Genomic DNA, 23,333 nt, shown 5'->3' with positions numbered 1-23,333 from the left:
TGCATTCCAAGTTAACCAACTTTGATTTTAAACCAAAACAATTTTTTTTAAAAAAGCAGTGTGTGTGTGTGTGTGTGTGTGTGTGTGTGTGTGTGTGTGTGTGTATGTGTGTGTGTATGGTATGCTCCCACATGCCACAGCATAAATGTGAAGGTCAGTGAACAGCTTGTAGGAGTCAGCTCTCTCCTTCCACCATGTGGGTTCAGGGGATCAAAATCAGGTCCTCAGTCTTGATGGCAAAGTACCCTTCCTTCTGAGCCACCTCACTGGCCCCATAGCCCCCAAAGAATTTTAAATAGTCTCATGCTAGACAAAGTGCCTTTGTTTCAACCAAATTAGACCTACTACAAAACTAGCACCCAGTTGGGGAAAACCAAGGGAGAGGGTATCCATGGAGGCAACCTCAAACACAGCAGGGACACAGAGCCTACTCAAAGTCACAAATGTTTTTTAGCCCTACAGAGTTATTAGCACACTTGTGTTTATAAACCTATAAAGATACATCACAATTTAGCTGGGGTGGTGGTGATGGTGCATGCCTTTAATCCCAGCACTCACTGGAGAAGTAGAGATAGGTGGATCTCTGTGAGGCCAGTCTGGTATACAGAGGGAGTTCCAGGACAATCAAAGCCACACAGAGAAACCCTGTCTCAAAACAAAACAAAACAACCCCCATCACAACTTATCCCTTAGTATACTTGCTCATTTGTTAGAAAAAAAAGAAACCACATACTCGTATATAAATAAAAGGAAAACTATTAAAGTAGGATGAGCCCAGCCACTAAGAGATCTTTATGAAGTGGTATATATTATTTTCCAGTTGTAAAAAAAGCCTGACCCAAAGTGAGTATTGTAATTTTCAAATTGGGGCAGGTGTATAAGAACTTGGGTACAAGAAGAGGGCATCTGGTGTCCTGCCTGTGGAGGCAAGATGATACCAGGTGTCCAGCATTGTCACCCTCCAGCTGATTCTCTAGAGATAGGATCTCCTACTGATCCCGGAGCTCCAGCAATCTTCCTCTCTGTGACTTCCAGAGAACAGAGCTTGCAGGTTTGTATCCATCATGCCCTGCTTTCCTTACCCACTGAACCCTCTCTCCAACCTCATAAAATACTTCTACTGGTTAGAAAGATAGACCACAGCACTTCTGAGAAATATGTAGTTTACCATATTAAATGTAATTTCAAAGGTAATATATGTTCTATGAGAAAAGGTTTATTTCTGATAATGTGAAATTTCACAGGTACACCAGATTGAACCATGAAACACTTGTATCAAAATCCATTGCTTTTTTTTTCCCCCATCCAGATTGTGTACAAAGATGGACTTCTTTATGTCTATGCATCAAATGAAGAGAGCCGATGTCAGTGGTTGAAAGCACTGCAAAAAGGTAACAAAATGCTATAATGAAGGCTTGGATTGTTTTCCTATGAAGCTCAGGCAATGGCTGGTATTCATGCTTGCTTTTGCTTTCTCAGTGTTACAGGCAGGAAGTCCAGGATCACCATAGCTTTCACACTGAGCACAGAGCTAGTTATTGTGTCTTCCCTGGGCATGGTGGGGGAGGGGGAGGGTGGACACAAGGGGCAGGCCAACTGTACTTCCTGCTGTGCTTCAAGTCCTATTGGGACCATACTGCCAATGCTCATAAACAGTTAGCGTTAACAAGTGCTGGACACTTGCCACTTGCCAGCCACTCTATTAAGCACCTGTGGCGTCTTGTTGCATAATCCTCTTGACAACTCTATGGACAAGGGCATTATTAATCTTCATTTTTTACACACGTTTAAAAGAAAACAGCCAAATGCCACAAAACTTCATAATGGGAATCTGAAAATTCAATTACCTGAATCCAACTTTTAAAATCACTATATTTTTTAACGTAAGTATTTTGCCCCAAATTGAGAATTTGATAGATTTTTTTAAAATTAATTTTTATTGGATATTTTATTTACATTTCAGATGTTATCCCCTTTCCCCACTTCCCCCCACCAAGAAATCCCCTATCCCATCCCCCTCCTCCTGCTTCTATGAGAATGTGTCCCCACCCACCCACTCCCACCTCCCCAGCCTCAAATTCCCCCACACTGGGGCATCCAGCCTTCACAGGACCACAGATCTCCTCTCCCACCTATGCCCAACAAGGCCTTCCTTCACTGCATATACAACCGGAGCCATGGATCCCTCCCTATGTGCTCCCAGGCTGGTGGTTTAGACCCTGGGAGCTGTGGTTGGTTGGTATTGTTGCTCTCCTCATGGGGCCACAAACCCTTTCAGCTCCTTCAGTCTTCTCTCTCACTCCTCCATTGGGAACCCCATGATCAGTTCAATGGTTAGCTGTGAGCATCTGCCTCTGTATATGTCAGGCTCTGGCAGACCTCTAAGGAGACAGCTATATCAGGCTCCTGTCAGCATGCACTTCCTGACATCCACATCAGCGTCTACCTTTGGTGACTGCACATGGGGTGGATATTCCGGTGGAATGGTTTCCAGATGGCCCCTCCTTCAGTTTCTGTCCCACAATAAAGATTTTATGTGTGACGTTTAAGCTGCCTCGGTAATAAGGAAGAGGATTGTTATTATTAGTTTGGTGCCATGATGTTTTCCTCTACAATCTTTTTGGTTTTAAAAAGGTCATGTTGTAAGAAGATACATAACTCAAATCCGTGGCTCTACTGGTGCAGCTTCAGGTTTTAGCATCTTAGACAGAGGAAGATTTTATTTTACATTTACTTTTAGGTGATGGCAATATCTTAGTACAACCCCACTGCATACACCCATTCCACCTCAATGTAAATGCATCCTTTCCCACACAAGCTTCTCCATTTTCCCTTTCTGTGAAAGGACTTAATCTATTTTGTAGAACAGTGAAGTAGTCCGTAGTCCCTCATTATCCATATCTGTAATCATTTCAATAAAGTTAGATGGCTATCTCTGTCAGGGCCAGGCGAACACCTATTCTCTCTCTCTCTCTCTCTCTCTCTCTCTCTCTCTCTCTCTCTCTCTCTCTCTCTCCCCCTCCCTCCCCCCTCCCCCTCTCCCTCTCCCTCTCCCTTTCCCTCCCTCTCTCTCTCTTTCTCTCTCTCTTTTATGTTTATATATACATACATATATATGTATGTATATGTATATGCATATGTATATGTATTGCACACACATAGACACAAATACTCACACTATATAACACATCTGTACCTCTGTTTCCTGACCTGTAAATGAGGAACATATTATATTTATGAATGATTCCAAAATGTAATACAATATTCTCTTACACATAGGTCATTGTGGTTATAATGGGGCTTCCAGGAGGAGCCCTAAGGTTTTGCTTCCCAGCCATTCATCTTTTGAGAGACTCTCCTGGGGCTCAGTTGTCGTGTAGATACTTCTCATATTCAGCTCTTGTATAGCCCCATGTCTCCATTTATGGGTTTTTCTTGAACTATACACGTTGTCCAGGCTTTGGGGAGGGGATTGGGTAATACACATGAGGGTTTATGGATAGAAAAGGCGAACAAAGAGACCAGCAACAATACGTCTTTTGGTCCCTCACAAAATTGTAGTGTTTCCATTCCTAGTGGTGCTGTATGCACAACAGAAAGTGTGTACCTGCTAACTGAAAGAGAGTACCTCCTCTTTGTACTTGAGGAGAAAAGACATCAAACAGTGATTGGAATAAATCCATGTTTATGGTCTCTCCCACAGAGAGTGCAAGGCAGGCAGTCTTGGGATTGGGTAGCTATTGGTGGATGTTAGGGACACAGATTCCTTCTAGCTTTCTGTTTTACCATTCTTACAGGTTATTGAAAGATTCTAATCTGTCATTGAAACCTCTCCTCCCCCCCCAAAATTTTCATTCATGCTACATCTCCTAGTACTAAGGCTCATATCTGTAGCTGGTCTTTACTACTTTGGAGGGGGAGTTCTTCTTTTTCCCACACTTTATCCCCTTGACTTTCACCCCCTATCACTAGATAGGAGAGAAAGGATAGAGTAGAGAGAGAGAGAAATAGAGATCTCTAAATTAATTTCTTTCTTCTTGTTTCTTCTTTGAGCATGATTGCAAATAAACCACAACCAACCCCACTGAATGACCACCAACCACCAATCCCACCTCTTGAGGCCCTAGCATTCACATAACCTCTGAAAAGTTTCCAGAATTCCAAACATCACACAATCACAGAAACTATCTGTGGTGACAAAACCACACCTCTGCTAGAGCACAAGGCAAATCACAGTCAGCTGCTGCGGACAGTCCGAAGCAACCCCGTATTAAAATTAAAATTAAAGGGGATTAAATGAAAGCATATTCTTATAATATTTCTGTGTTTTTAAAAGAACCCAAAATTAAATTCCAGAATCCTCACTACACATACCCATCTCTGTGTACAATAGACGTTGGAAAACAGTATCCAAATTTTTTTTCCAATCTGTGTACTGGAGGATAGATAAAGCAGTGACATTGTCATCAAGTTAGCAAACTAACATGCCATGGAAGACAAAGGCTCTCTCACTTAAATATTTCTCCTTACCAAGTTTCACCAGTTTGCATCATATCAGTCTATTTCTGTTGGGCAGACCAAATGATGTACGTGAGGAAAAATACATAAAGTCACATACAGTTTTTAAAATATCATTAAGTGTGGGAGTTGTTGCTATGTGGACTTTTGGACATTGTTGGTGAAATAGTTACCGAGGAAACTAAATCCTTTTTGTTGAAAACATTAAAAATCTTGACATGTTAAGGAGCAACAGCTTACACAAAAAGAAAGCATGGGATTCCAATGGTTATTTGGGACTAAAATCAGAAATTAGCATTTTATGACCTTAATTCATTCTATTGTAATTAACCTTTAATCCTCATTAGTTTTTCCTTGGGGCCAGCATTTTCAGCTAAACTAAACTGAGATGTACTAAATAAATGTCATTACTAAAACCTACTGTTTACTGAACAACTGATGCCAAAGTCCTATGCATAGTATTTTATACCCCTCAGTGATCCAGCCCAATATTAATTATCATTATTCCTCAAGTTGAGTTAATAAAGGAGGAATAAGACTCTCTTGGTTTCAGAGCTAAGGATTTTCTAGACTAACATAAAATCAAGAGGAAAGAGTTGAAGTCACCCATAGAACCAGCTGTCCCCAGCTAAAGGTATTTCTTGAGCTATCAGCTACTAACTCCTTGGAGGTTTCTCTGCTGTGTTGCAAAACTCATTAATTTTCTGTACATAGAGTATAACTTTCCAAGATTAGAATTTATTTTGTCTAGACTAACACTGTCTTATTCTCATGGTTCGCTTTTCCACTACTGGAGATGGAGCCCAGGACTTGGTGTCTGCTAGGCAGGTGCCCTACCAGCAAGCTGTACCCTTAGTTCTTCTTCTCTAATATACTCATATCCTAGAAAAGTAGCCTCTAGCTAGGTGTGGGAGTGGAGTCCTGTAGTCCCAGCATTTGGGATGTGGAGGCAAGAGAGTCAAGAGTCAAGGTCAGCTTTGGCTACACAGTGAGACAAAGTTAGATTTGTATACAGGAGACCTTGTCTCAAAAAAAAAAAAGCTAGCTTCCCACTCCCTCAAATTATTTATCCCTTAGAGTAAGGATGTCAAAGTTATGGAAGACAAAGAAAATACAAAAAACTATTCTAGCTCAAGGACAGCTAAATAACTAAATTTCATACATAATACTGGACCAGGACTTTGATCAGAAAAAAAGTAATTTAAAGAATATTATTGGAACCATCAGAGAAAATCAAATATAAAATATATTCAACTTCCTGAAATTGACAATTTGTTTTATAGTTAGGTAAGAGAATACCCCTGGTAATAGAAACTGTGTGGGGAAATATTTATGGATGACATTATTCAAGCCATATATCTGCTATTCACTCTAAATTATTAATTAAATAATAATGACAAAATTATGTGTGTCTTAAAGAGAAAGAAGCAGAAAAATATTATAGTTAGCAATTGGTGGATCTAAGGAACGGGTGGAAAAAGGATATATACCGCATGAACCTTTGAAATTTTTCCAAATGAAAACCCATAGTAAGTACATGCTCTCAGAACCTCTTTTGTTCCGAAGATCTAGTCCTACCACCTAGCTTACTTCTCCCACCAAAGAACATCAGGTGCTGTAACCCATTCAGGACCTTTGCATATGTACTTATAAAATCTTAATGGCAAGCTAGCCAGTGTATGCATTTTTCCTAGCTCGTTTATGTCAGAATGATACACTATTATGCTACAGTTAGACTGTGGATTATGCTGTGGTTTCTGTTTATTCTTTGAGTTTATTAACTTCCTGGTGAAAAACAACTGCTTTAGTAGACACTGGGTCTTACCTCGGTTGCTGGTAAATGGCATTGCCATTGTACTGAGATTATAGTATTTACTTACTACATTGCTTCTCCTGGGCCAATGTCTGCTTATATCTTGTATCCTTCCTGCTTGCTCTTCAGAGATACGGGGCAACCCCCATCTGTTGATCAAGTATCACAGTGGATTCTTTGTGGATGGGAAGTTCCTGTGTTGCCAGCAGAGCTGCAAAGCAGCCCCGGGATGCACTCTCTGGGAAGCATGTATGTTTAATGGGACCTTGGGGTAGGGTAAAGGGCCACTAGGTCAAGTCTGCTCAATGTCAGATTAGTTTTCCAAAAGCAAAATATGCCATGTTGATTGACATCATAGCAATACAGCTTTGTGAATGCTAAGTTAAAAATAAAGTCTAATTTTAGTGTCAGTTGAATCGTACTTCCTCAATATTAACTTACGCCTGTTTTTCATTTCATGAGAAATATTTTTAAAATTGAAACCATAATATACAAACAGAGAGAAAAGGAACATGAACTTGTATTGGTAGGGAGGTGGGGAGAATCCGAGAGGAATTGGAGGAGGGAAAAGAATATAATCAAAATATACTTTACGAAAATGTTTTAATAAAAAATTGAAAACATGGGTCAAGAGATGACCCATTAATGCCTCTCATAGTTCTCTAGTTTAAAACAAACTCGTTAGAATTAAAACGTGGTGAGCTTATCACCACAAACCGAACTGCTAGGTTTCCCACTTGATAAGATGATGGGCTAGAAAGATGACTCAGCAGTTAAGAGCACTGAGTAGCTCTTCCAGAAGTCCAGAGTTCATTTCCCAGCAACCACATAGTGGCTCACAACCAACTGTAATGGGATCTGATGCCCTCTTCTGGTGTGTCTGAAGACAGCTACAGTGTACTCATATACGTATAATAAATAATTCTTTAAAAGAAAGAAAATGAGTGACTGGAGAGGTGGCTCAGTAATTAAGAGTACCAGCTGCTTTTCCAGGGAAGGCCTAGGTCAGGTTCCCAGCACTCACCTGGCACTTCACTACCTGTAACTCCAGTCCCAGTAGATCCAATGCCTTCTTCTAGCCTCCTTGGACACTGCATGCATGTGGTACACGGATATATCCAAGCAAAACACCCAGATAAGCAGGTATAATGGCATATATTTGTAATCATGGTACTCAGGAGCTGAGGCAAGAAACTCTTAGTTTAAAAGTAGTCTGAGCTACATAGCAAGTTTAAGACTAACCCTCACACTGAGACCCTGTCTCAACCCCCCACACACAAGCACACACGCACACACAGAGAGATCGATTCTTCCTTCTTATATAAAAAAGCAAAAAAGAAACCTCATGAAACAACCCTACTTTTTAAAAATATATAGCAAAAGATACAAATTAAAAATGTGATAGTTTTAATTATCACATATACCAACATGATGATGGCTAGCATTACGGGATTTATTTAAAGTGACCAGTCATTCTGTACAGATGAGTTGGCTTCTTAGCATGTGGAAATGAGGTATAAATTGCTTGTTGGATTTAGAGGAACTTGAACTTTCCATCCAGGCATTGCAGTATGTCAGTCACGGGAGGTGGACAAGTGCTGTTTGTGTTGAGCATTGCATGAGAAAGCTCCAGCGTTGCTTGAAGTTCAAGTTCGGTTGATCTGGTGAATGTGCTTCATATCTTTTCTGATTCTCAGTGCGGGGTGTTTTCCTTTGCTCTGTTTGCTTTTCAGATGCTGATCTGCACATTGAAATCAGTGATGAGAAACACAGAGCTCCCACTTTTCCAGAGAGGGTAGTAAGTCCAGATTTAAATTATTTTTAAGGATGAGCTATTTGCACACATGTGTCATTCTATTTTGTCCTAATTCATCATCCTCTCTCTTCTCCTCCCTTTCATATTCTGCATGTGTGTCCTATATATTCCATTACCTCTCATTTTTCCCCTTAAATTTTCTTTCCTCTCTCTTTCTTATTTCTATTTTAGTTCTATGATCTAAACACATACACATTTATGCACAGAGAGACATATGCTTTCATACATACACATATACACATAGTTCTGAATTTAGGTTTTGTATATGAGAGAAAACGTGCAGCATTTATCTTTCTGGCTCTGCCTTATTTGACTTAACATAATGCTTTCCACTTCCCATGTTTTCCCCTATAATCTCATGATTTTGTAAATTCTATTATGTATATGAATCACATATTTTTATCTAGTCATCTGTTGATGGACACTTATGTTTGTTCCATTTCCTTGCTATTGTGAACAGTATAACAATAAATGAACAGTATACATGGGTGTGTATTGCAGCTCGAGTTGGGGGCATAAACCTGGGAAGCAGACCCTAAAAACTGAGGCAGACTAAAGTCTCATGCAATAGCCAACTTTATTCAGAGCATCAGACAATTTACAATCTGAAGGTATTCTGACAGTTGAAGGTCACATGAACAAAGGTCACATGAGTTTAAGTTGTATATATGGTCACAAGGAAAACCATGCTTGGAAACGTCTTTGAACTAACAAAAGTAAGATATTGAGTAATCTGAAATAAACCCACTCCTATTTACTATACCTGGGAGGAGCATGAAAGCACATTCCAAGAACAACCCATGCTATGAAGAAACAGAAGTTACAAAACGTTTGCCTTGTTTCCTTGGAGTTATCTCACAAGCTTTCAGAAATCTTCTCACGCAGCTTCATTCATGGACCATGTTCCAACAGGTATGCAATTATCTCTAAGTGAATAAACTAAAAAGAATTTTGCAAATAGGATATGGTAAATAAACCTACAGTTGCCAGATTCAAGACTCAAAACGTTAGACTTCATGCAAACTTCTCAGCAGAGAGAGAAAAAAACTATGAGCTATCACTTGTATCTATACTTAGTATTAAATAATGTTTCAAGCATAGAACCGTGGTAACATTTTATTATTTATTAACTTCTAGGTCTTTCACTAATCAGTAAACCTATAAATAGTCACCAAAAATGCATTCATGTGAGACAAATCTTTGCAACAGCATCACTCATAACAAATTAACAAATACTGTTTCTTTTCTTACAAACATGGACAAAACTACCTTGTGAAAGTATCCTGGTGATGAAATGGGAGTCTATGGAATATGAAACATTAAAAACATAATTCATTCCCTCTGTTATTCACCCCAAGCCATTTAATGCAACTTCTCTGCTTCCAGATAAATTCTTAGACAGACTCCATAGTTTGCCAGTCACTGTAGTATGATAAAAAATCTTCCCCAATTACTGGTCACTAGAACAACTACCAAAGAGAGCTGGAGATAGTGGCATACACCTTTCACCCCAGAATCTTGGGAGTCAGAGGCAGGCAGATCTCTGAGTTGGAGGCCAGCCTGGTCGAGAGGGGAGGTTGTTCAGAACATCCAGGACTACACAGAGAAACCCTATCTTGGAAACAAAACAACAGCAGCAGCAACAACAACAACAGCCAGCCTCCAAGGTGTCACCATCTGCTGCTATGGCTACCTTTTTCCAAGTTACAACCTCTTCCCTTTACCTTGCAACTGGCAGCCTGCTTTGTGGCAGAGATAGTGGAGTCACTGGGCCTTCTGACCTTTTCAGGACAAAGCCAAGTAACAGAATATAATGAAAAAAAAAAGGACATACTTACATAGCTATACATGGTCCTATTGTCATCTAGTAGTGATGGCAGCTGCATGAGTTTTCCAAAGCATCTTAATCTTATGAGAGAACTGTACCACTTCCCAGCTGAGGGGGCAGATCCAAATGGAACTTTATGACAGGAAAGATGTCTTGACACTCAGCCCTTAAAGCATTTGCCAAACCCCAAGTTTTACACTGGGTTGTCTCACCTATTTTAGACAGATTCCCTTCAAGATGGTTTCTAGCCAACTTATAACCAGGGATGGAGCCTTTCTACAGAAAAACAAACAATACCTTGACAGCTCTAGATCATTAAAATATATGCAACTTGCCTGCCTACTTCTTCTGCTGATAGCCATAGTCTTCTATTCTTAGGATTCCCAGGCAGGTGGCAGCCTCCTCAAATCCTAGGAGGTATTTCAAATAGCCTCTGGGTTCTCTAGGATGTCATCTGAAATGGCATCTCTGGTCTATGGTGTGTTTTAAGTTCTGATTATATTTCTCCTTCTGATAAAAACCCATATCATTTTCCTGAATCAACACAACTGACAAAAACAACTCATTATAAAAATACATTAGGATTTTATACATCCAGTTTCATGTCCATACAGATTTTCAAAATGTGACATTATTTGGAAACAAGATGTGTTCAAACACATCACATCACATCAGGGTCAGGATGAGATCATACAGAGCAAGAGTGGGTCATAAGGCTGAAGGCTGGTGCTTTTGTAAGATAGAAGGCATAGGGAGATGAATACACAGAGCAGATGGCACTGTAAAGACCTATGCAGACACTGCCCCCCACTTTCTCTCCCCCTCCACCTCATGACACGCGTGCATGCATACATGTGTGTGTATGTATGTGTATGTATGTGTGCTCACGTGTGCATATGGGTGTGCATGTGTGGAAGTTTGTGTGTGCATGAGTGCTTGCATGTGTGACTACAGTACTTGTAGTACTTAGTAGAAAGCATATTTTCTGAACTGGGGGGGTACAGCCTTATGGGTATTCTACTCAGATAGCATTTGAATAATTTTATAATGCATTTATCTTTGAAGAGAACCCTTCTTTGAATTTTATCAGTGATAGGATCCTTTATAACAAGTAGCTCTAGGACAGCAAATCCTCAACTCCAGATAAATGATATCCCTGAAACAAAAAATGAAAAGAAAATACAATGCAAGAAAAAAATCAAGTTTAGGGTTCATACAGAATGAACTTGTAATAGACTCTAATGTACACTCAGAAAAGTACACAAATATGTTTAGCTTGTGAATTTTCAAAAACTGAGCCAATCTGCATAAAACACATTCAGATTAAGAAACAGAACATCAGGAAGTGCCAGTGGTACTTAGGTTTTATTTCAGTTAGCACATTAGTCAGGAGCAATTGCTAGCCAAATAGATAGATGTTCAACCTCATTGATTGTTTGCTTGATTTACCCAAATACCTCCTCACACAGAGATAAACAGACAGACAGACAGACAGACACACACACACACACACACACACACAGAGGAGAGATAAACAGATGGATGGATAAATAGATAGACAGATAGATAGATAGATAGATAGATAGATAGATAGATAGATAGATAGATAGGCATAGAGATAGATTGCACAGTAACTTGTCTGTCTTTTTTTTATTCCGTTTACGGAACTTTTAATTTTTAAAAGTGATTATATTTTATTCTCATTGCGTATAAAAATCTATCATATGTTTATACTACTGAACTGTTATTCTTTTTTTGTCCTAACAAATTATCACAAATTTGGTAGCTTAAAGCAACATAATTTATTGAGTTATTGCTTCATAGTTCTGAATTTCAAAAGCCTAAAATGGGTCTAGCTCATTGTTTCTTCTGGAAGCTGCAGGGTCAATCATTGCTTGCCTTGCTCAGCTTCTGAAGGCTGCCATTTGCAGTGGTTCCAGATACCTTCCTTCATCTTCAGCACCGGAGGGACAGCAGCTCCTCTGTTCTCTGCCTCTGCTCACATGGACACATGTTCTACCTAATCCCTGGCACATCTGATCATATCAGGTTCATCTCTGTCTCTCAGAATAATCTCTCCATCAAAAACATCTTAATTTAGTCACAGCCAGCAGAGTCTCTATCACCATGAAAAATATTCAAAGATTCTGCAAGTTAGGACATGGACATCTGGGGAAGCCATTTTTTTTTTAGCCTACTGCAGCAATAATATATTTTCTATCTTATCATCTTGATAAGTATTTTGACAGTTTTCAATTTTATCAAATTCTATTTATTCTACTATGGCCATTATTTTTTATACATCTTTGAGTTTTTGCTGCTGGATATAGCGTATAATTGCTGCCCTATAGGATATAGACACCCATCCTTACAACATACTGAAAATGAGTTTCCAACTAACAAAAGCATGAGTGAACTGTGGCTCTACATCTTTGTTGATGCTTACTATTATCTCTGTACCTCCCTCTTTTTCTTTCTTCCATCTTCCCTGTTTTATGTAGGAACTGATATATTTTGTTCATGGATCTGTGTCTCTTTTGTAATACAATAAAATCTCTTGTCCTCCAAAGCTGAAGATTCCAAGGGCAGTTCCTGTTCTCAAAATGGATGCAGCATCTTCAAGTGCCATTCCACCTCAATATGACAGCCACTCAAAAAGCTATGGTTCCCAGCCTACCATCAACATACGCTATATTCCAAGGGAAGACTGCCCTGACTGGTGGCAAGTAAGAAAACTGAAAAGGTAAGGCTAAGCATTTAAGCTGACTACCTATAATATAGAATATAGAATGTAGAATATTTGTTGCCCCATAGCTTCAGACTACAGGCTCAAAGCTGGTAGTCCAGGCCTTAGCTGAACTAGGGTGGTCATCTCCAGAAACATTGAGTACTTGAACTAAAAGTGTAGGGAAGCCAAGTGGCCCCTCTGGAGCTGAGAGTATAGATTTCAACGATCCTATCTAAGGTTCCTCATGATAGTTTTAGCATTTTAGCCCTTCCCCTTCTCGCTCTCAATTCCTCCAAATAACTGCCTAATCCTAAGCATAGAATCTGTAAAAGGTCTCCCTTATGTAAAAGGGTGAGTTTACAGTAGCCTTACTTAGTTCATTCAGGTTTTCCACCAATGATGCTATCCAAACTCGGAATTGAAAGCACATTGAAAGGGAGTCTCTCTTTGGGGTTTGTTCCATATTTGATGCTCAATAGATATTTAACAGAATGGCAACCAGATCATGTAGGAAGGGTCAAGTGTTATCCCTTCCTTTTTTTGCTGCCTTAGACTTCAGCCCCACCATACTGTCCACGGCCTGTCATGCTTCCTTTCCAAGGGCTGTTGATGTCAGTCTCTACACAGAGTGAACTCAGAACATACCTCTGACACATCGTTTATCTCTTTTTATGTTGTTATTCCTTGACTCTTCTCACCCTCACTAGTTTTACTTAAAAGCAAATGTCTTACTGTACCAATGATTCAGCCACAGAGTCATGTGGAACCTGAAAGAACGTAAGTATGTACCATTGGATTTGAAATGTCTTTAAAAATAACAAATCATGGTCTTTCACTCTAGGGAACAACTAGTTTCCGAGTGCATTGTCTAGACCTGATTGCTGAGGGAAGGCTGCATTTATTTGTCTTTTGCCCCATGTGCTTATAGATCTGGGCTGGCAAGATGGCTGAATGCCTGAGTGTCGGATTCAAGCTATTGCATGTTGTTTCTCTCTGTCTGTCTGTCTGCCTCTCCTCTCTCTCTCTCTCCCTCTCTCCCTCTCTCTCTCTCTCTCTCTCTCTCTCTCTCTCTCTCTCTCTCACACACACACACACACACACACACACATACACACACATACACACACACACACACTGAATGTAAAAATAAAATACAAGGCTAAATAAATTGCTTTGCCTCAATGGAAGTTTTTTACAGAGGAGGAAGGCAAACATCTCTTCTAGGGATGGGGGAGGCTGGTAGAACAGGTGAAGAGGAGACATTTTAGAATCAAGGGCATTTAGAATTCTCTAGGCATATCTTAAAACAAAGCCAGAGGATCATTTCCTTGTCAAAGCAGCCTGTCCCTGTGAATTGTAGTTTAGGGGGGAAAAATTAAAAAGGCTGGGCTGTGAAGGCAATCAGGAAACAGGATCGAAATTCTAGACAAAGAAACCTTTGGACTTTAGGAAGAGGTAAACACGTCTTCATGCTCTTAAAATGATGGATTGCAGAGGCCTATGCTAATCTTGCTGCTTCATCTGTGTCTAGATGAGCTGTACAAAGTTCTTAGCTCCAATCACATCAACAGAGAGAAGAAAAATATACTTAGCAAATATGTAAAGGACAGAGTGTTGTGCATCCACAGGAGAGACAGAGCAGAGCTAGTCAGGCTGCCTCCTGATCTAAGTTTCCTGCTGCTGAAGTGATTTCGATCGTTACTAACAGGTCTCACTCATTCAAGAATATTACTTCTCTAAAAGGACCAAAATGTCAAATAAAGTCATATAGTTAAGACAGATCTGAAACAAATCACTTTCTTACTTAACATTCAATAATCATACATTTATGAATGTACTGTCAACCTCAACAAAACCACACAGTTGTCACCTCAAGGGGGTAAGAACGAGTTTATTCTGTATATGAGTGGCCATGTCCCAGGATCAAAAATTGAGGTCACCCCAAATTTCATGTTTTAATGAGATAGCAGTCTTATGAAGTTCTCATAGAAACAGAACAAAGCCATAAAGCAAAACATTTTTCAGTGGGTGAAAACATAGTGTGTGGGGTATAGCAAAGGGGGAGCGCCTGTGTTATAGACCTCAGCTGTTACCACATGACTATTTAGCTTTGGGGTTTGTAGAAGCTATTGGTTGTTAAGTCTCAAAGAAACCAGCAACAAATGGCTAACCAAGGTGTCCAAAGCAGGCGCCGACTAACTCTCTCAGCATTATTCAGTACCTATGGCCCTCCCAGAATTTTTCACCCCAACCCCTACCCTAGATGTCCACCTTCCAGAGAGAAGCTTTGGCTCTCTTTCCCCCAGCTACTTTATCTCCTATATAATACAGTCATTATGCCTACACCTTGGCCTGGGCTGCTTTGGTTGGTCTGCCCAATCCTGTCTTTCTTTCCCACTCCTTCCCTCCTCTCATGGTCTGGTTTAGTCTGTTGGCCATGTTCACCTTGGAGTCTTCTCTATGCCTGCTTTCTGCCTGGAGCCTACAATAAAAATCTTCTCCATGCTCTATGAGTAGTCAAGTCTTTTTATTTCATGTTTTCAGAGGTCTGTTAATACATTGCAGAGGTTTTACTGTCAGTCACAGATAATGTGTTTATAAAAATATAAAGATAAAGAGAATATGTTCTATGGGTGTGAGGTGAGGCATGGGGGAAAAGGATGTTTCACTGGGCCCATGCTGAGGCATCCCTTCCCCCTGAGGGACCAGCCACACAACAGTATAGTATAGAATAGAGTTTATTCATGGCATGGGAAGGGGAGTTAAGAGGGTAGTAGAGGCAGAGAGAGGCAGAGAGAGGGAGAGAAGAGACGTAGAGGCCAGCCATGAGCAAGTGGAGAGGGAGCAAGGGAAGGGGGAAGGGGCAAGGGGACAGAGGAATCAAGAGAGCAAGAGAGCAAGAGCAAGAGAGAGAGGAGGGGGCAAGCAGCCCCTTTATAGTGGGCCAAGCATACCTGGCTGTTGCCAGGTAACTGTGGGGAGGAGCATACCTGGCTGTTGCCACGTAACTGTGGGGGTGGAGTTTAGAATGCTAACGACAGGGATGATAGGCCATACAGAGAGGGACAAGGACTGGCTGACAAGAGAACTAAAGATAGCCTGAGATAGATAAAATGAAATTAGGTTCTGGACATGCAACATTTCAACGTCTCCACAATCGCTCATGTTCCAATCTGTTAGCCTTGTAGAAGGGCCAGTGGAAGGTATGACTGCTTTCCAGGAACTTCCATTTTCACCACACTAATCATATACCTTTACTTGTAGTGAGGAAGACTTTGCCCGCAGTAACCAATTGGAAAGAAATATTGTATCTCACAGCACCTCAAAGATGCCATGGTAAATCCAATTGAGATACTACTTTATACTCAAAGTTTACTTCTGCATACAGAAAAGACTAACCACATTTGAAATAAGTTTGCAGTGAGGCTTTATATGCAAGGTAACTATAGTCCAAAATGTCCATGTCATATGCCTCTGAATACATATGTGCTCTCACTGAGGTTTCCTTGGTTAAGGTTTTCCTCACACCAACTATATCTACTCTTTAGTTATGAAGTACTCTGGTACTATGATATGCTGCTTCAAGCAACTTTAACAAGAGAGAAAGCAACTCGAAATAAATGATTCCCTAAGAATAGCTCTGTGCACATCACCAACATTTAAAAAGTATTATTATTTTTTTTATTTTTATATGCATGAGTGTTTTGGTTGCATGTATGTAAGTGTACCACATATGTGTAGCGCCCACAGAGGCCAGAAGAGGGCATTGAATCCCTTGGAATTGGAGTTACAGCCGGTTGTGACATGCCAAGTGGGTGCTGAGAACTGAACCAAAGCTCTCTGCAAAAGCAGGAAGTGCTCTTCACCACGGAGCCATCTCTGAAGGCCCAGCATCAACTTTTTAAACTTCCTACGGTAGCCATCTTTGTAGGAATCTTCACGTGTTTCATAAGCTTGCTCTTCTGAAAGAGTCTAAACAACCTGGTTGAATTCCCAGGAGCCTGTCAGGTTGAAGAGGTGTTCTCTTCCTGCACTAGCCATAGATGTATCTTGCAAGTGATTGACTTTTTATTTTGCTGATACCTTTCCCAAGAGCAAAGGGGAAACTTAGAAGTCTTGATTTTGCGTATGTGGACACAATAACTTGGTATTGCTATACTAGGCAGTTGTATTGTTTCTTGCTTTCCTTGTTTGTTTGGGATTCATGCTGTTTCTCAACTCTTCTTAAGGGGATTCCCCGAGTCAAGTTCATCTGAAGAAGAGGAAAATCTGGATGCTTATGAGTGAGTGTTGAAAGTCTTGTATGTTTTTCTAAAACTAGAGTTAGGTATTTTTATTTGATTCCTTGAAGGCATTAAAACAGATGGCTAGACTCTCAGCAGGCTAGATTTACATGGGTAAATTCATGTGAGGCTCTGGACCATTTTTCTAAACGGTACATGGTAACGAGTTCAGTTGTTATCAGTGAGGATGTTTTCCCCAGTCTGGACCATCTAAGTCTGCTGCATATACTCAGGATTTATTAAGTGCTGAATGTTTTCATTTCATAGATAAGTAATATAATGGTTCTACTCATAAGTTAGTTGCTGGATCCCTCTAATCAAGGTAATGTTTGAAAGCTCTTACTAAGGCATGTGGAATGCTGCATTAACTTCACACAGCAGCACACTGAGCTATTAAACATAACAGCACTTAGGTCTATAGAGTCTTATTCATAGGATGACCTCAGTATTTGGTATTACTGTTGGGATCCTTGACAGAGAGAAAAGTTCCAATAGCCATCTGATACAAATTCGTCCGTTCTGGGAAAATAAGAATAAGTGGCCACTGAAACTGTCCTTGGGTGGGCCTAAAGTTATGGCCACTTTAAGGTTCTTTCCAAAATTCAGGGTTTCTGTCATTCTATAAATACTGACCTTATTGTTTCCTAGACTTAAAAATTTGTGATCATGAAAAATTATAATAGTATATCGTATTGTATGTTGCGTCACTCAACATTTAAAGGACTTTAGAAAGTTTTAGCATTCATATGTACATTGGGATTCCATTAGTTCTCTTTTTGAATGAGTGCTATTATTTGGTTTATTGGTTACATGTGAAGTGAGACCTTTTACAATAGACCTGTATGTTTCCTCTTCTCCTTTAATCTATAATCTATCACCAGATTCTAAGCATACCTGTCACATTAGGGAAGATGTGGTATAGCCTCTATTCTCTCGTGGTTCTGCTTCTTTTCTACATTCTAGTCTCCTATTATAGTTAACTTTAGCTATCAACTTGATGGAAACCTGGGAAGAGAGAACTTCAATTGTAGAATTGCCTTCATCAGAGTGGCCTATGAGTATGTCCATGGGGCATTTTCTTGATTCATAAGTGAAAGGGTCCTCACAGCTTCAAATTTTTTAAAACAGCAAGTGAACTCCCCAATCCTTGACTGCTTTAGCCCCAGTGAACTACAGAACAATATAGAAGCTCTAATGACTCCCTGGTCAATGGCAAGAATCGCACTAAAGATTTAGTGTCCTGATGGCTCTCTACTATGTTAAGTGGTCAAAATAAAATGATCAGGATTTTAAACTTTTCCAGCCACTTCATGTCATTGACATTTGCTATCTAGAGTGAACATCTGTTCTTTCCACTTGCTGCTAATTACAGTGTTTAGGGATGAGGCCCATAACTCATCCTATGTGACTGTGAATGGTGTCAGCACAGTACATGAGACCAGGATCTAGTCAAGAGCACAATGGACGGAGCAGGGGCATATGACCCAGAAAAGACCAGAGTCCTTCAGTAGGGTGTGATTTGTGGGCCCATACTCTCCTGTTTTGGAGCTCAGATCTTGAGGCTGTAGACTGTGGCTGATATCACCCCTTTATGAGGAGAGGACTTGCCTAAAATTGAAACCAAGAAACAGAAACAAGAGTTGGAGGAGTCTAACAACAGGTTCTGCATTGCTAACTGTGCCATCTCATTGTGGCTTCCCGGATGCATATACTGTGTAATCCGATCAAAGAGTCATCCTTGAACATAATCTCCCCATTAGGCAATTCCCAAAACACAGTAAGTTCTTAGCCCATAGTTGTTCAGTCCCATGGATCTTCTATAAATGATTTCAAATAGCAGAATCATTCAGAAACAGCACTGATCCATTTTCTCTGGTGTCCTTGGGAGGGAACACTTGGCCCAGAGGTCAAACAGATGCAGCAAACTGTGCTTCCTATTTTGGCTCTTTTCTGTTAAGGACCAGAGAAAATCCTGGGTGATTTTCATCTTGCTTTCAACATAGTGTTATCAATATCCCTTTCTTCCTCTGAATCTTGATCTGGCATCCAACACTGATCTTTTACACTAAAAAAAAAAAAAAATGAATACTGCAAAGCTCTGCAGTAGCCTTCCTTCAAACACTTCTGTGGGGATTTTCCTTTATGGAATACACAGGCCAACTACAGCAGACACAGGGCCTCCTTCATGCCTGTGCACATGCCACCCTCCAGATTGTCCTTATAATACCAGGCCATGGGTAGCCCCGCTGCCCTCACCATTCCAGATCATGGTCTTCAGTCCATTTATTTATTTTTAAAACAAAAAATCCTACCTGACTTTCCCATATATCTTTGCCTCCTGACTGGATATCATCTTAGATGTTTACCTCTTCCTGTTTTGAAGAAATAATTAAAAAGCATTTTCTTTGAGACTAGTTGATATAAAATGTGCTTCTATTGAGTTATTAAAATAAATGATTGGGTTGAAAGACAAAAGTGTTTATCCTTGGCTACCCTGGCTTTCCCATCCTTCCCTACCCTGGCTTTCCCATCACAATCATCGGGGATCTAATCTCTGGTCCTTGTTCAAAACAGTGAAATGTAGACTAGTTTAGAAGTCACCTTGACAGACTCTAGCAGCCTACTCATAATTTGATATTACCTAGACCTCACTCCAGAAGTAAAATTGGGAGATAGAGACTAGGAATTCGAGTCTTGAAAAATAGCGTCAGGTAATACTGTCCAATAATTAGGTTTGAAAATCCATATTATAGGCCTATGCCTCATTTTACAGACTCAAAAGTTGATGGACAAGTTGTATAATTTAAAAATGATTAATTCTCAAATCCAGAATTCTTTTACAGCTGGTTTGCTGGGAATATCTCCAGGTCACAGTCTGAGCAGCTACTGAGACAAAAGGTAAATTATAACGTTTTCCTCTACTCACCTCAACGTGTGTGTGTGTGTGTGTGTGTGTGTGTGTGTGTGTGTGTTTACATGTTAAGCATTCATTCCTACAGCTAGATTACATTTGTATCCCAAGAATATCTGTCTCTGGCTAGTCCCAGGATGAATGCATTTCTCTGAGAAACATTTTTGCTAATGTTTCAACTCACCATGGTATTGGCCTATGGATTACTAGCATCTCCTATTGCCTAACTCTACCTGTGTAATGCATCACCTCAAGCTGTAGGAGCCACTCTGGTTACCAAGAGGCTTGCTGTCTCTTTGCCATATACTCAACAAGCTTTTATTTGAAAATAAATAAACTACCCCAAAACTTAGTGGCCAGAAACAAGATTTGTATTTCTCACAATTCTGTAAGTCAGCTCATTCACGCTAATGTTTTGCTGATGAGTTACTGGGGGTCAACTGGGGTGCCACAGTTCTTCCTTGTATGGCCTCTCCAAGCATCTGATTTGGGCCCTCATTATAGAACAGAAACCATTCAAAGAGGACAAGCTCAGCAGTGCAAGTACTTAGGGACCCTCTGCTTTAGCAGCATTGGCTAGTGTCCCATTGCAAGTCATATGTCGGAGTCCAGAGTCAAGGCAGGAGGAGATAGCACAGAATCATAAATAGGAGAGATGATCCCATTTTTTTCGGGGCTGGAGATGGAACCTATATGACAGTGTATGCTAGGCGTGCCTCCCTAGTTATTTTTCTACTGCTATGAAGAGATACCATGACCAAGGCAACCTATATAAGAAAGAATGCATTTCGAAGGGTTAATCCATGACCAGTCTTGGTGGAGAACATGATATCAGGGAAGCAAGCATGGTGCTGGAGCAGCAGCTGAAAACTTACATGTTGAGGCAACAACCTTGAGACACAGAGAGCCAACTGGAATGGTGTGGGCTTTTGAAATTTCAAACCCCACACCCAGTAACACAGCTCCAACCATGGACACACCTCCTAATCCTTCCCAAACAGTCCACCAACCAGGGACCAAGCATTCAAACATATGAGCATGTGGAGGCCATTCTCATTCAAAACAACACACTGCGCTATATACGCTTGGCCCAAGAAAAATAACTTGATGTGAGTTATCAATAGAATTATTTTTCTCATCTAGATTTCACTGCTCATTAGCACCTAAACCAGAGCACAGAAGATGTGATATGGAATTAATTTACTTAATTTTATTGCTAATTGATATGAACTTACCTATACCTTTTGATCTATTAAAATGGTACTTTACTACAATTCAGTCTAATAAAACACTAAACACACAAATTATGTTTCAAGATGTGCTCAACAGAATGTGATAGACTCACTTGGCAAGCTGTTATATCCATAGTTTAGTGTGCTTTTTCTGAATCTTGCTCTGGTTACAAATTGGCATAAATCACTGAGAAAGATAAACACCTCCACTTTAACAAAGTGTTTATTCTTCATTTTTAGTTTTCTCAAACATTTTCAGAATATGATATAGTGTTATATCATATATATTTGTGATATACAGCAATTTTATATATAGAGAGAGAATATATAATATACATAATAGATATTATAGAATATACATTACATTATATATAATATACACAATATATATTATATATATAATGTACATTATATATAATATAGATAATATATATTATATATATGAATACCTAAATAGGGAAAAATTAAACTTTCATAATTATAAAACTGAAATATTTTTTAGAAAGTTGCAAATTACCTACGAAAAAAGAGTTCACACAGGATGGATCTATAAAGATATTGACTTGAGTGAGGATAAAACTCAAAGGTAAAGCCCTTGCTTAGTAAAGATCAGGCCCTGGCTTCCATCCCCAGAACTCAAAGAGAAAAACAGAAGGAAGGGAGAGGGAGAGGAGGAAAGGAACTGAGTGAGAAATGGAAGAAAGCTAAGCTGTAGGACACCTATGTGCTAACTGTTGGGTAACCTGTCCCTTTGTTGATATTTAAAGTGCATCTAAAAATATTTTTGCTTACTACCTATATAAAAATCATTTTCAAAAATAATGACCATTATTCCTCCTTTTCAGGGAAAAGAAGGAGCATTTATGGTTAGAAATTCCAGCCAGATGGGAATGTACACAGTGTCCTTATTTAGTAAGGCTGTAAAGTAAGTAAAATGTAGACTTATTTGCTTTTTCCTCTTGTGACCGTTGTTTGAAAACAATGATCATTTATATTCTATATTTTGAGCTGAGACATCACTCTTGAACTCTGGAATTTGGGATCAAAGTATTTGTGTTGAATATGGCCATTAGCCATTGCCTTCCTATCCTCTACTTACAAAAAGTTATGCTCTGGGTGACCTTCTCCTGTCCACTCCAGACAAGGCAGAGTGCTGTGAGCACAGCACACCTCCATAAACATTCATTGAAACAACAGTGTGGGTTCCTTGGAGTCAACCCTAAGCATAGAAAGAGAAACATAAAAATAGCGATAGCACTTCCAAACTCACAACCCAACCTGCCTGCTGAGCAGAAAAAGCTTGCCCCAGTGACCACCTCTCAGTGAGCCTTTCCTGGGGGGTTAAATCAAGGTATCTGTGTTTTCTGAGTATTCTTCATCAGCCTGCCTGCCTGTCTGTCTGTCTGTCTGTCTGCTGGCCTTTGCAGGTAAGAGTTCTAGTTTAAAGTCAAACTTCTCTTCCCATTTCAGGCCTTTATTATATTGAACATGTTTCTTACCCTGTTGTGGGCCCGAACGTCCTCATTGCAAAGGGATGTATAATAATGATTTTTAATGTATTCAAAACAACAAGGTGTTGTAAAAAAAAATAGCAATGGTTACTGCAAATTAGGCCTGTGACCAATTACACACAATTAAAATTACTTCTCGCATTCACATCAGTAGTACTTGTTGAAAGATTGTGTGTCCATCCAATAGGGAGCCACTGAATTTAAATTCACCAAGCTAACAACAGCTTTGAGGTGGCCAAATGTCAACTAAAAGCCATAATTAAAGTGCTGCAATCCTGTACTACTTAGTATCTGTAGTTCAATGAATTTGGATTGCCATGCAAGGGCTTGCGTTATAATTACTAGCCACTTGGATGTGTTTTGTCTAATGTTTTTTCAACAGTTTTTTGTTTTAATGGTTTTTAATGTTTTTTGTCTAATGTTTTTTAATGTTGTTTAGTGAATAAATCGAGATTTACCTCTTTTTTTAATGATTTTTCTGTTCTATGAATGAAATCACTTAATCCACGTATTAGATTAGGATCCTGTCTGGCATACAGTAACACCAAATGAAGGAGCGATTATTGTTAATGGTACTGTTTTTAATAATAAGTAGTTCCATCTACTCTTGAATGCCTGACCCTTGGGTGTGTAAGACTTCCCAGTGTCAGCCATCATCATCAGGAGCCCCCTCCAGAAGTTGATTTCCTTGAG

At 39.7% G+C, this 23,333-nt stretch overlaps 1 protein-coding gene and 1 pseudogene across 1 annotated transcript in view; one reads left to right on the top strand and one right to left on the bottom strand.

Moving 5' to 3' along the window:
• The window catches only part of Bmx (BMX non-receptor tyrosine kinase), a 62,870-nt gene that overhangs the window by 10,184 nt on the left and 29,353 nt on the right, over positions 1 to 23,333 (top strand). Inside the window, exons 4-11 of the mRNA XM_028761929.1 lie at positions 1,310 to 1,391; positions 6,461 to 6,580; positions 8,065 to 8,129; positions 12,546 to 12,718; positions 15,968 to 16,039; positions 16,933 to 16,986; positions 19,830 to 19,884; positions 21,975 to 22,054. Of these exons, the coding sequence (XP_028617762.1) occupies positions 1,310 to 1,391; positions 6,461 to 6,580; positions 8,065 to 8,129; positions 12,546 to 12,718; positions 15,968 to 16,039; positions 16,933 to 16,986; positions 19,830 to 19,884; positions 21,975 to 22,054 (701 nt within the window). The remainder of the gene's footprint in view (positions 1 to 1,309; positions 1,392 to 6,460; positions 6,581 to 8,064; positions 8,130 to 12,545; positions 12,719 to 15,967; positions 16,040 to 16,932; positions 16,987 to 19,829; positions 19,885 to 21,974; positions 22,055 to 23,333) is intronic.
• Positions 18,995 to 19,221, bottom strand: LOC114616464 (annotated as a pseudogene).

This window comes from Grammomys surdaster, unplaced genomic scaffold (genome assembly GCF_004785775.1).
Source record: "Grammomys surdaster isolate TR1022 unplaced genomic scaffold, NIH_TR_1.0 131, whole genome shotgun sequence".
NCBI classification, from domain to species: domain Eukaryota; kingdom Metazoa; phylum Chordata; class Mammalia; order Rodentia; family Muridae; genus Grammomys; species Grammomys surdaster.
The sequence above is the reverse complement of the archived record's forward strand: the minus strand, read 5'-3'. Positions and strand labels throughout refer to the sequence as shown.